The following is a 14,518-nucleotide window of genomic DNA, read 5'->3' on the forward strand; positions in this document are numbered from 1 at the left end:
CTTTCAAAACAAAAATCCCTATTTCAGGCAAAACTTCATAATTTATTTGCACGTTAGGGAGAGCAATTTCAGAAGAGTTTGTACACAGCATGGTTTATGTATCGTCTGCCAATGGTTTTGGCAGAATGTAACCTACATTTAGGGTAGAACAACATGGCAAGTGTTTCCTTCTGTGGATGAAGCACCAAGACTGTGGTGAATAGGAAAGAATGAACATGTGCCTTGTTAAGTATTAGTTCGTGAAAAACTGAGAGCTGTAAGTGTGCACAGGCTGCGTCACATAAACATTGTGGTGGTATTTTTCAATTGCTGAATCATGAAAAAACCCAACCAACAACAAAAGAACAAAAAACCCCAATCAGCCACCAACTTCAGAGCTTGTACTTGGTAACAGTTAAGGGACTGGACCCAAGAACCTGGTGTGGCTTGCTTTGCTCCCAAATGCTGCCACAAATTTCCCACCCCATTTGTGAAATCCCTTTGGCGTGATTGCCTCGCTGCAAAGATTGGATGAATTTTTCCTTCTTTAATGTCATATGTGTAGATTTTTGAACCTCAACAGACAGAGTTACTTTCAGTGCATCTTCATATTGTAGGTACCAAACAATTTTAGTTAAAGCTGTGTAGGTATTAATACAATTCAAAGAATTAAAAGTAGCACCTTTATACCAGTGTCATGAAATACGATAGAGATTCAACATTAAGAGTATGATCATGAAACAGCAGAATATCCATTCCAGTATTTTAATTTATCTTTTGAGTTTTATATGGTAATATAAGACAAGGTGTTTGTTTTCTAGTAATTAACTACAATTAATTCTTATACTTAATAAATAACATCTGATTGTGTGGTTGGTTTAACTTCCTATCCAGCAAGAATTACTTCTGGCAGCTGTAACATGTCCTTGGTCACTGATCTAGTACAACTGGGAGCTACCTGCTGAATTACCAGTACTGTTTTTTCAGGGGGTCCCCGTTAAAGTGGGATCACGATAGCAATCGTCAGGTACAGAGAGATGATGAACAAGATGGGAAATGGGGTGTGTTGGCTGAGGTTCTCTTTATTAGCATATCTGGTGGAAACCCTATTTCATTGCTTCGTATAACTATTCCTCTTCCATTTCCATTAATTCTGAGGTGTAAATACTTTTTCTGTGGTGACTGGGGGGGGAGTAATTTTTCCTGGAGTGACATTTAAGTCTGCGAGTACATCAAGTAAACTTACCTTTATAAAACTTGCATGCTTAACAACAGCAATGTTGCTTATATGAATGTCAACACTGGTATAAATAGTGAAATACTGTTTGGGTTAGGCTCAACCCTAAAATAAAGAGTGATGATTTTGCTTTTGAAAAGGTCGGACGCTATATAAACAGTGGCAACACTGACTTTAAGATAAACATTGGTGAATTTGAGTCAGAAAATGCTTGAATCTGATCCATTAACGACTGCATTTTTCTCTGTTAATTAAGGGCTTTATTCAGACCAAAATTCAATTTCCACATTTTTTGTCACTGAGACTTTTGGGACTCCTGTGGAGTATAATCGTGGAGCAGAAGCCAGAAGTCTCTTAGCAGTGCTCCCAGGGCACTCGGACTTGAGGCTTTGGCAACACCCTGGAAGTAGCACTGAACAAAAAGTCACACCCCTCTCACACACCCAAGTGAGGAATGTGACCCACATCAGGACAGCTGGCAAAATGCTGGACAAGAATGTGTGCAGAGGGGGCCCAAAGCCTTGCACAGTTAGGATGGGTCAGTCTGCAAAGTTTGGTTACCTGTGTGCCATCTCAGCCCTCTACTACTTTCCTGCAAAGGCAAGGAGGCACAAAGGTATTAGAGCATCCTGTGCCTTACCCGGGAGAAAGAAAATGTTAGTTTTTGTATCACTGAGTTTTTGTATTACTGTCTTCACAGGAGAAGTAGAGCAGAAATCCTGTCTACTTGCTCAAACACTCGTTAATGGTCCTGTGGGACTTTGGGTGTTCCTCCATCTGTTGGGGCCAAATTCCAATTTAGGCGTTACATTAAATTCCTTCAATCGTTTTTGATGACTATGGTGTTATTCACTCCTTGCCTTGGTGTGCTGGGTGGTGTTGCAGTATTTCATCTCAGAAATTTTTGTGGTTGGTGAAATCATTATTACAGCCATGTGTCTATCTGTTCTTGGATCTCTGGAGAGAGGTTGGGTAGAGTCCTGTGATGCCATTATTTCTAGCTGGATGCTCTCTGTCAGGAGAGCAACTGGGTGATTTTAATGGCCGTGACAGGCAGTTTTCATGGATCACTCCAGAGAATAACCTCCCTTTCTGTCCTGCTTTGCTGACCCTTCTTGTAGGTACTGTGGAATAGAGCGAGCTGTTTTTTAAGCTCAGCAGAACTCCAGGTCCCTACAAGATGAGAGCAGTGCTAATTAGATACAGCTGCATTTTTAAGACTGGAAACCAAAGGGAAAGTAACTGCACATCACAGGCGAGCTACTGGTGGTAATTAAGGAGCAATTGGGGCTGACATAGGTTGTTGTTCACATAGCTGTAGATAATATAAACTAGCTGTGGAAGAAACCCTTCAAGTTCCCTCTGTTCCTGTGTGCAGCTATGATGAGGTGTAGGAAGGTATTTGTTAGGTTTTTTCCTGCACACTTTGAAATTTTTTCTGCATTGTAGCTGTGATGATGATTTAGTATATGGATTGAGATTTGTTAGTGAAGACAATCATGATATGGAAATTTTATTTTAAAATCACTGACAAAATATAAAGGGAATTGTGGACATTGCCTGACTTTTGCAGTAGATATTTCAATACTGTCTAGAAACCTCTCAAAACTTCAGAACTTGTAATTTGACTTAGTGAAGAAAGCTAGGAAAGGTAATTTTTGTTGCCTTCAGTCATCCTGCTCTGAGCTATAATCCTGTCAGATTAGTTAAACAATACCTAGCTGCTCAATGCTTTTATATGAGGGATTTCCAAGACAAAAACCAAGTGCAGTGAGAAGGAAGGGCCATTCAGTAAGTGCTGCACTTCCCTTTGAGTCTGTACTGAACTGGTGCCTCAGTGTGTTACCAGGAGACTGTTGTGCTGCTGGAGATAACGTTAAGATCCTGATCACTGTGGTCATTGCACAGTTTATTCTATGATCCCAACAGACTTTTCTTAATTCTAGTATGTAGAATTCAAACTGAAGGGGTTACACTTTACTTACAGTTAGTAAATCTCCTCTGCAGTTTAAGATTTTCATCCATCATTATTTAATAGTAAAACAAACTCTTTGGCTTTTAGCAATTTACAGATACAAGATTTTCTTTGGTTCTGTTTCATTTCTGTTTATAAGATGCTTAACAGAAGATGCTGATTCAAAACTGCTGATTATGCCCTTAGTGTGTAAGTTAGGAGGGGTCTCAGACCACACTGAATTTGATCATTAACGCTAATTACAAAATAGCTATTCTTGTGCCAGAACTAATTTAGCTAACTTTCCCCTGCATCTTTTTTTGCCTTGAAGATATTGATGAATGCAGCACCATTCCTGGAATCTGTGATGGAGGAGAATGTTCAAACACAGTAAGCAGTTACTTCTGCAAGTGTCCTCCAGGGTTTTATACAGCTCCTGATGGCTTAAAATGCATAGGTGAGTACAATCCTTTAAGCAATAGGTGTCATAAACATTCCTGAATATCTAAAATGGGTAACAGTGTACCAGAAACGTATTTCAACTTGCAATCTTGAAATCCTTCTACACAGAAATACATCATGTGCCTGTATATATATTCTGAAGTGAGTTTTCCATTTGCAGAATGTTTCTTCTTTCCCTGTTCGTTGTGACCTTCCCTTTCATTTTTATTACTGCATTTTTTCTGTTATGCCATATTTATTACCTTAGAACTTCTTTAACCCATCCCCTTGATATTGTTGCTCTCCTGTTTGTCTTTGATGTAGTCTGTGTTATATTCAGCAATCACTTAGAAAAGCAAATTTGCATTCCAACAGTTATGATCCTAATACAGGTATTTTTCATTAAAGGAAGTAGTGTGATAAAGTGGGTATGGGACATTTGTATGTGGTTTCATGATGCTGATGATTTGGCAGGGCTGTTCTCTCAGGTTTTCACTGTGGCAGAGCTGAACCTGTCTTCCAACACTGGTGAGACCAGGCACCAATAAACTATGTGAATAAACGCAATGCCACAGCCATGAAAGAACAGTGTTAGCAGTTATTCCTTCTGGGAACCAAGCAACCTGCTCTGAGGCAGGTCTAGTATTCAGTTAATTTACTTATTTCTCATTTTTGTGCAGGAATTTCTTTTTTCAATGCCAGTTCTGAATTTTGGGCAAAAATCAAATTAAAGGTTTATTTCCTCAGTTGTAGCTTGCTTACTTAAAGGCTCATAAGCAGTGCCAGCACTGGGGTTCAAGAAAGCATCCTGTGTTTAGTACCTTTGATAGAAAATAATTTTGGAAAAAAATTGAAAAAAATCCTGAACTGTGCAGAGTTCAGTACCAAATTATATTAACCTGCCCAAGAGATCTGGAAACAGTTTGGGTTATGATTCATTTTGAATGGTGCCATTCAATTTCTACAGGTTGTAAGGAATGAATAGTATTTCTTCCATCATCAAGAACAGCATTTTTCTAGATTTGATCCATACTCTGCACTTAAAATGTCAGTGGGATTTGCTTTTATTGCTTCAGATTAATAACTATTAAATGACTATGGATCATTAAATCATTGATTGATCCCTGCACTTAATATTTATAAAGGAGACTCACCTTTCTGTAACAAAAAATTTCTAGAGATGCACAACTTGCATTTGCTTTTTGCTTTTTATAGTCACCACTCAGTCAGAACTACCCAGCATTCACACCCATATTCCTGCATTTTTCCAGCATTTTTTACCCCCTGTATTTGTAGGCTGAAGTAGTTCAGCTAAAGAATTGGGGACTTAAATGATGACAAGATGTGATAAATAATATACCAGACTATGAGCCATCATTAACATTTTGGCTTTGTGTCTAAGGCAAAACGTGCTAAATGGGAAGCACTATTAATTATCTGCAGATATTTTGGATTTGTGTCTAATATGCAGGCTGCATACTTGCCATATTCATGAGAACAGAGCCCAAATCTTCAGTAGTGTTGGGCAAAGCATGTAATCTTGTTTTAATTACAAAATGCCTGTCTTAAGTGAAAAGTGTTAGCTGAACGTGTCTGTTCTGTTTGAGAGGAGGAAGTGCTTCTGAGAAATGTATCCCTTCTGGGATTCAAACTGAGCAGCACTGGGGCCAAACATCCAAAGGGAGAACCAGGAGTTCCATTATTACAAACCTTAGAAATTAGAATAGACAAAGCAAAGATAATATCTCCTAGAGCTGAAGAGCAGAAACAAGAGTGGGGCATCTCAACCCGAGTACACAAAGAATGCTGTGAAGAAAGCTGCCCATACTTCCAGCTGGCATAAATTTGTTTGGTCTGTGTTACTTTTTGATGGCCTTTTAAAATTTTTTTTTAAGAGACAATTTTTTCTTGAAAGTTATTCTCACACTGATTTTTTGCCTTTTTAAAAGACTATGTTTTTAGTAAAAAGAATAAAATATTAAAAATGAAACAGTGAAAATGTTGTTTCCTGCTGTTCTTGCCCATATTTGTATGTTTTACCATTTGGAATAGAAAATGAAAATGAGAGAGGGGAAAAAAGGAAGTAAAAATAACCACATTATGCATATGGAAAAATTTTATATTTTTCTTACAACCTTACTGTCTTTTTCTGAAAATGATGTGGCTTTTGGGCACACTCTTACACCTGTTTGCTGTGTGCTTCCCTCTTCCTGGTACACTGTGTGCTTGCACAGATCCCATGTAGATTCTTTTTCCACTTTTTCCCATTGCTGCTTTTAAATGTTACAAAACTTGGTGCTGACCAAAACTGAGAAAGACGAATTACAGAGGATGATGATGGGGTCTGTTAGATTACTTCCTTCCTTGCCATCCACTCCATCATCACACCAAGCATCTGAATCTCTCTCCAGGTGTACTGGAGGACAGTTTCCTTTCCACCAACAATTTGCATCAGAGCTTTATTTGATTTTTAAACGGGTGGATGAAGGAGTAAATGTTTGCGGCAGTTTTGCTGGGTACCAGGAGAAAACGGAGGACCAGTAATAGAACAGAGTAGATTTTTTTTTTTCTTCTGTTATCTATCTATTATCATCATAAGATAATATGAGTGACCTAACTAAAGTTTGGAAACAAAGGCCAACTGACTCTTTTAGCTATACTGCCAGTAATATCCATGTTCAGGGTTCCAGTTAACAAAAAGCAGAATCATCACAGACTCTCCCAACATATCACTATATGTCAATTGCCTCAAAAATAGTAAGAAACTTCCCTGCTTTTTTTTTATAACCTCTTGAATAGCTAGTAAATTCTGGAAAGCACTGGTAATAGACAGATGAATCCACCATGCTCTGGATAATTGAGGTACTTTTTCTTTAGGAAATGATGTCTACTGTTGTAAGATTATGTGTGCAACTTTTTCCACTACATTTTGACAGCAAATATTTGTATATGTTAGAAACAAACTTGGTCTGGTTTATCATGCAGCATCAAATCACATCACAGCTTATACTGAGTTTGACATGATGTGACATATTGTGAAACAATTCCTCAAAGCTTGAGATGGTATCACAAGATTATTTTTTATGATTTTTTTTTCTTCCATCCGCATTTTCTCTTCCTTTGCTAAGCTGGGGGATCTCTGTGCAGTGTTGTTAGAGCTGAGTATATAAAATCTGAGTACAGGATGTTCTTTGCACAGCACGTGCTTATCCTTTTCAGACAGGAAGCCAGCACATCTCCATAAACAGTGTGATGGCACCAGTTAAAGCTGTATTGCTCTTTCCTGCCTGCAAGCCTATATCTTGTCAAATCACTACATACTTCAGCTGGGGAAGCCGTGACTAATGAAAAATGAAGTAATGCCTTGAGAGCCGTGATGCTGTGAATTTATTGCTGTGCTTCAGTGGCTTTCAAATCAAGGCTTAGACAGAACTGATCTGGTACTATCTTTAAAAGACATGACACTGCAATTTTTCTTTAGGGGCACAGTCTTATTATGTACTGAATATATGCTTCTATTGTATTTTTGCCTCCATTAATTCATTCCTGTTCCTAATTTCACTGCAGCTTTCTCACAGGAGGTGTTACACCTGAATCCAAAGCAGCCCAAATATTATCTAGGTTTTTCTGTTTTTCTGCCTTTTGTTTTCTGGTGGTTGTAACCTTGTAAGGGCTGTGTCATTGATAATGTAAATCTGTCAAGAAAAATGGGACATTTCCCTTTTGTGAAAGTCCCATTCCTCACTGGATGATTACATATATCCGTTCCTTTCTCTCGGCAGACGTGCGTCCTGGATTCTGCTTCTCCACCCTGAGCAACGGGCGCTGTGGGAATCAGCTCCCCCAGCCCATGTCCAAGATGCAGTGTTGCTGTGACAGCGGCCGCTGCTGGTCCTCCAGTCCAGCCAGTGCTCCTGAAATGTGCCCCATCAGATCCACCGGTAGGAATCCACCTGAGTTCCTGGGAGCGTGGCTGAATGCTGGCTGTCTTTTAGCAGTACTGTTTTCATTAAAGAATGCACAGAATGGTTGAGGCTGAGGGGCACCTTGGCAGGTTGTTCAGTCCAACCCACCCTGCTCAAGCAAAGCCTCCTATGGCAGGTTACTCAGGGCCCCCAGGAGGCTACACCAAGGAGACAGAAACAATTACTTGTTGCTAATTTGTATTTTGTGACCAAGTTATTCTGACCTTACCTGGTTCAGATTTTGTTTTCAGCATCCTCTTCAGGATCAAGTTACTTCCTCTAGAGCCTTCTAATAGGTCCCTATTCCCTCTACGGTTTCATTCTCCTTGGGAAACTGTTTTTTTCCTTCCTCATGACAAGCTTTCTGAGGTGCCATATATTTCCTGAAATTTGACACAGAACGTTGCTTCTGTCTGCTACCAAAATGTGCTTTACTTTGTTGCCTCCCTGTGTGTTGAGATCCCCAGATAACGTGCGACTTGAACTGAGGGAAGACGACGAGCAGATTGTGAAACTCAGTGTGAGGGAGTGGAGGGAAGATGTTTTTGACACTGTTTAGGACTGGAGACCTAATGAAATGCTTTAGAAAAGGAAAATACAAGGAATTTCAGGATGGGAGGGAGGTCAAGAGAGGTGCCGAGTTTAGGGAGGAACAGGGATTGTAACACTATAGCAGTGTAACTCAGACATTGTCAGAGCTCATATATGGGAGTCTTTATTATTCTTGTTTTTAATCCTTTGAGTGCAACTGCATAGTACTAGAGCAGAAATCTACAGTCAGAACTCTTGGAAGCCTTTCTGTTTCTGTCACTGCCTTATTAATAATATTTAAACATGTTAAAATTTCAAAACTGGCTAGAATAATGCTGAAAAAATAGTGTAATCTATTGATAATCACGTGAAATAGGAAGACAAGGAGAAAGCTTTTAGTCTTAACACAGTTCCTTGTTTTCTTTACACACTTTCTAATTATTCGTATCTAACTGGTGAATAAACTGGGTGGAAAAGTAAAGTAACTTGGCCAAAGCTGCAGACTGAGACGTCATGGAGAAGGAGCTACAACCCAGGACTTCCTGACTCATAAATCCATGCAAGGTCTTCCAGATCAGGGTTACATGCCACTTTTTTTTTGGTTTTATTTCTGACTTGGGATATAAATTGACACTGTAAATTACTCTTTTCAAAAGTGCTTTGAAATTCTTTGTAAGGCTTTACATGTATTTAAGGTATTGCTGTCATTATTTAATCAAGTTCAGTTATTCCTTCCTTAGCGTATCCTGAGAAAGCAAGACGAGGAATTTAGAGCTGTCAGTGGCCCAAAGTCTCTCTAACTCTGAAATGGAAATTTACTGCAATATAAAGGGGAGCACTAACTGCATAATGTAACTGGGCAGTTGCATTTTCGATGTGGGCAGCAGACCCACTTGCTACTATAAAATAGACTGTTTATTACTGGAAATTATACATGGAGATTAAAGTTGCAATAAAAAAGGCTTGCACTGTATTTATTTGTATAACATAAAAGGAATTGTTTATGTGGAATAATAGGGCTTACCACTGAAACTATTTAAAGACTAAAATTAAGGAACAATAGAGGGAAATGCAGTGACACATGAAACAAACTGATCATCTAAGAGCATTAAATAAATGCAGATTTCATAATCAGGAAAAGCATAACTTAAGGAAGGCTACAATGTTTATTTAACAAATCCTCTGTCATTCAGGAAAAGCTTCTAATGTGTTTTACAGGTGGAAGCAGAAGTGAGATGAAAGTGTTGAAGGCTGAAATATCCAGCTTAGTTGTCCTAACATTTACTTTATTTTTCAGTTCTCATTTTTTATATTGTTTCAGGAATTCATTGATTTTTTTTTTCATTATGTAATTTCTCTCCCCTGTTGTGCCACAAACTTTAAATTTTGAAGTTCAAAGGTATTGGCTTCACAAATAGTTATTTGTGTACACATGAATTGTGAACATGAATTAGGTCAGCTGGAAATGTGGTCTTTAATTGTGATACTCTGTGTGCATTTTTTGGATCACAAGTTCCAAAACCACACTTACCAAAGACAAAAGAGTCGGGGGCAGGAGGAAAAGTGGGGCAGTAGGGCAGATGCCACTAATAGAGATAAACAATAGGAGAATGCATCACACTCAGAATTGACTGTGCTTACAGCAAAATAGATAGTTTTCCCATCATGTGGAAAAGAATTAATATCACGTGGATCTGACTTGGTTTCTCCTTGGCTACACTCCTTAGACTGCACCTCGTTTGGTTTCTGCTTTTGTTGGCAAACTTAATTTTCACAGGGAAATAGTGTTAGTGTATTCATTCTCTAATTGGTTTTGCCTCATTGCTTATATTTATATTTTTTTGTTTTAGGAGGTTAACTTTTAAGAAATCCAGTTGAAACTGGGCTTTTTTCCCTGTTAAGTATTTTCCTAACTCTGTGACAAGCTTTCTATTAAATTAACTTGGGATCAAATCCAAAAGTCCTTCTTTAGGTAAACTTCACACTGAGTTCACTAAAGACTTTGCTTGAAAGAAGACTAAGTAGGTTAAGATCAGGTCCCCACCTCACTGTTCCATTTCATATCCGGGATGTCAGTTATGTTACCTTTTTATCAGCAGTCTTTGGACACGCAGTGTTGAGAATCTGTGCATTAATGACTCAGTTCACAGAACAAAGCTCATTACTATGAAGAAAACATACAGACTCACATTTTCCAAATTATTTAAGATTTGTTATTGCTAATCTGAAGCACCACAAAAAGGGGGAGAGTTGGATTAAATGGAAAGGCTGCAAGAGTCTAAAACAGGACTTATTTTTTCATGTTTCAGATGAGTATCGCAAGTTGTGCACAGTAGCTGCTCTGCTGCCAGCAAGACCTGACCTTCCTCCGGCCCGTCCTGACGTCATCCCTCCACCACTCATTCCTGGTGTTTTCCCTCCTCCACAGCCAGAAATTGTCTATCCATCTCGGGCTCCACCACCTCATGGTAAGAAAGAAAGAAAGAAAGACTCTCCTTGCACTATGTGCATTTAACTTCTTTAAAAACATGCTTTTCTCAGTAGCAGCATGTTCCCTTCAGCTGTTGGTATCTTTTGCTTACTTCACGTGGATGTGTAGTCTCTGGATATCCTTTTAATCAGAGCCTGCTACCATGTATCTTATGCTAAGTGTACCTTGTGTTTTCCCTGTTAAGATAGAATTCATAAATTACATTCTCACTGTCTGTACTGCAGCTCACATATTGTAGTACTTACGTTATTGTTGTTCTGAGGCTATTATAAGTTTTGCTGCTTGTCAGCATTGAGGGATGTGAATAGCTCTTTGACTAGGTTGTGAAAGTTATTTACATTAAAGAGCTTGTCTGGGAGAAAGCAGCTTCTTTCAGGTTGTTTTTCTCACCCTCACTTGGCCAGGGAGGAAGTGTACTGATAAAAATACTATTCTGCTGGACACTGAGACTGACCCAATGTGCAGAAAGAACTTTTTTAGTGATACACGTGGATGTGTTAGTTTTCTTGACAGCAAGGAGGAAGCCAGAGCAGACTACCAATATATTCCTTGGTCTGTCCTTTGCTCAGGGAATTTACTACATGCCCATATAGTCTGCAGTAGGCATGTGCCACCTGAAATCGTTTGGCATAGCCACACTCTTTTACAAGTGAACAGAAGCTGATTTTGCCTGTGCTCTGTGCAGATGTAAGCAATCTCTGCTTGCACTGGCACCAGCTGAAACTATTTAGCCTTGGTTCAGCACCAAGCTGAGCTAATAAGCCTGAGAGGCAAAGTATGTTAGCTCAGGCCTGACACGGCACTGACGTAGCTGCACAGCTTCTGGTCAGCTGGGAGCAGGGACAGAGCCAGCTCACGCCTGCCTGCCAAAGACAGTATAGGGATATCTCCCAGGGCTATCCCTGCCCTCCTCACTCTGCTATCTGGGAAAGTGAAAATAACCAGTCTGCCTGCTCTTTGCTACTCTAGGCTTTTAGTAGAGTCCCTGCAGTGCCACATACCCACTTTATCTCTGGCTGTGAGCAGACTTGGTCCTCTTTGGCAGGAGAAGAGACTCAGACTTGCTGCAATGAAAAGATCAGCAATGGTTAGCTGTTTTCAGACAAATCTCTAGGAGTCAAAGTGTCATCTCTCTCCCATTTTGCTAGGTAATTCACATTAAAATGGAAGGCAAATGTTGACTTTTAATGGAAAATGCTGCACAAGTTGCAGATTACCAGAAATTATTAAGATGAACATTAAAATGTTTTTCCTACTCTTGTTATTTCAGTGATCCTGCCGGTGAACTTAACTGACTTGTGCCAAACATACCGACATCTCTGCCTTAATGGACGTTGTATTCCCACTCCTGGGAGCTACCGCTGCGAGTGCAACAAAGGATTCCAACTGGATGGTAGAGGGGAATGCATTGGTATGTGGTTTTCTGCTGTAAATCACAGAGAGGAATATATTTTAAAGGAAAAAAACCCTGTTCTCCACACAATGTAACAACTTAGAGTCTATAAATAAAACAGTCCCCCCTCCAAAAACTCCCCAGTAAATAGATTTCCAAGGACTAATTGATTTCAATGGCAAACTTACTTTTACAACAGTTTTGCCTTTAAGACAGTATTTTGCAAGTCTTGTAACTTGTAACAAAATTGTACAGAAGCAAGGATTTCTTATTTTACTAGGCTACGACTATAATGTGTTTATTAATGATTGAAAACGATCTTTTTAAAATGCTACTAACTCTTTGAGTATGTAATGACCTATTGTTAAAAAAAAATCATAAAATGGGGCTCAGTAAGATTTACAAGTCCTCTTTCAGCTCCTGAGGATTATTTTGTTGGGCCCTTGAGACCCTTAATTTTGGGACTTAGCAAGAGCGTGATGATGGAAGCAAGTATTAGCTGTCTCTTACAGGCAAGATTTTGGTTCTATCAAAATCTGTGTCTTCAGTGTGGCTGGGAATGTGGAGATGTAGGATTGAAGCCTTTACCTCTCACACATGCAATATCTTGTCTTTTTGAATATTCCTTTTTTCCAGCTCCTTCTTAGCTTAGAACGTGGGATCCTTTTCCTAGGAATTCTGTGGTGTCTGCTTTTCTTTCAGAGTGAAGGACACTGTTTGTCCAACTACAAAATGATAAAATACCCCTACAGGCATGAATAACTTTCAAGCATTGTTGTAATAAAAATATATTGTCTCTGTTCTGCAGATATTGATGAATGTGAGAGGAGTCCGTGCATAGGTGGAGACTGTGTGAACACCCCAGGATCCTACATCTGCCAGTGTCGTGTCGGATACCAGAGCACAGCCACAAGAACAGAGTGCAGAGGTAAATCATGGCCTTATAGCCTGGTCTGTACTATTGTATACATACCAGGAGGGAAAATAGTTCTGAACAGATGTGTTAAATATGAGGGTTTTTTTAAAAAGAAGATCAGATATGGCAGTAAAAATTATTAACCTGCTGGAGCTGCTGTTCACAGACGGGTTTTGTCTTGTGCTGAAAGTATCTTGGCACCATTTGTGACTTTGAAGTGGAAAAGACATACTTTCTTTTTTTTAAATACTGAGAAATTTTTTCTTTTGCTACTAGAGGATCTCAAGGACAATTAAACATCCCTTCTCTGAAGAAACCTTTTATCTATAAAAGACTGTTAAAAGACTAAAAGGGTTGGAGGGGGAAAGATAAGTCTTTCAGTGCCCCTGTGTTGTCCCTGCTCACTGTCAGAGAAAAAACTAAACATAAATTATGTCAATGAAAACTTAAATAAGATATGGAAAAGTAGTGAAGCACTGGGGAAAGTCTAGATAGAGAAGCTGTAGAATCCTCATTAGTGTTATTTTGAAGATCAGGCTCAACAATAGTCATGATGGGTTTCATCCTGTCTTCCTATGGGAGTGGGGAGCACATAGCTCCTCAGTAGTCAACCCTCTGTCAGGGGTCTGTCGCTCCCAAACTGTCCTGGGATGGGAATTCAGCTGCAAAAGTGATGCAGTCCTTTATAGTTAAGTCATAATGAGAGACTTCTGGTGGGGGAATGAAGGATTACTTTGATAGTTCTTAAGAAATGAAGCGTCTAAATGAAACAGGATGTTTGAATGCTCAGAGTCACAGCTTGTCTTCGTATTTTGCTTTCTGAGCTGGGTGCAGGCACAGAGCATGCACTCATTCTGGAGCAGAGAGTTTCTGAAAAGCCAGAAGAAAGTTATCTGTATTAGTGTGCGTTTTTTTCTTCCTTTTGTGAATCAGAAAGGTATTTGTGGTACAGAAGCTTACTGCAGCCCAGGAGGACATGCAGAGCCAGCACTACTGCTGCATGTTGCTGGGAGAGTTTGACCTAATTGCTGCCAAACAGCCATGCTGCGGAAGCATCTTCATAGTTCAGCTGACTAGTGGTGAGGGAGTGCTGAAGTGGAGTCTCAGCCGTGATGAATTTACTCATGAGTCATTTTTGTCACAGGCTTTTAATTTGACTGATTCATTACACAAACACATGGTTGTCAGAAGCCCAGTAGCTTAATGGCATTTAAGTGTGGTCACTTAGCAGTTCCTTTGCAGTCTATGGGAACTGTGCTTGCTTGACAGGCAGTGCAGAAAATGCTGCGATGTGCAGAATCTTTGTTTTCTGAAGGAATTTTTAGGACCAGTGTAAGGAAAAGAAAAAGGCTAGTGGGGTGCATTTGGCAAAATGTGGATATAGCACTGATGCCTGCCAAAATCAGCATTTGCTGTAAAATTACTTTGCATGACTACTTTGGATGTTGAGATTTTATTTTTTTGCATGCACAAATATGTCTGTGCTGATACGCTTTTGCAAATGTATTCCTTACGTCTGCTCTTGAAAAACAAAGTCTCCATAATGACCAGATGTTTATTCCTTGCTCCAAGCTTCCAGGGCAGGTTTTTTTCTGCATGATGACTCTGATT

The 14,518-nt window shown here is 39.4% G+C and overlaps 1 protein-coding gene across 1 annotated transcript in view; it reads left to right on the forward strand.

The window, feature by feature from the left end:
- FBN1 (fibrillin 1) overlaps nucleotides 1-14,518 on the forward strand; it is a 147,490-nt gene that overhangs the window by 57,893 nt on the left and 75,079 nt on the right. The window contains exons 8-12 of the mRNA XM_017805157.1: nucleotides 3,502-3,627; nucleotides 7,394-7,552; nucleotides 10,417-10,575; nucleotides 11,869-12,009; nucleotides 12,800-12,919. Of these exons, the coding sequence (XP_017660646.1) occupies nucleotides 3,502-3,627; nucleotides 7,394-7,552; nucleotides 10,417-10,575; nucleotides 11,869-12,009; nucleotides 12,800-12,919 (705 nt within the window). The remainder of the gene's footprint in view (nucleotides 1-3,501; nucleotides 3,628-7,393; nucleotides 7,553-10,416; nucleotides 10,576-11,868; nucleotides 12,010-12,799; nucleotides 12,920-14,518) is intronic.

Source organism: Lepidothrix coronata, unplaced genomic scaffold (assembly GCF_001604755.1).
Source record: "Lepidothrix coronata isolate B3197 unplaced genomic scaffold, Lepidothrix_coronata-1.0 Scaffold11, whole genome shotgun sequence".
In the NCBI taxonomy this organism is placed as follows: domain Eukaryota; kingdom Metazoa; phylum Chordata; class Aves; order Passeriformes; family Pipridae; genus Lepidothrix; species Lepidothrix coronata.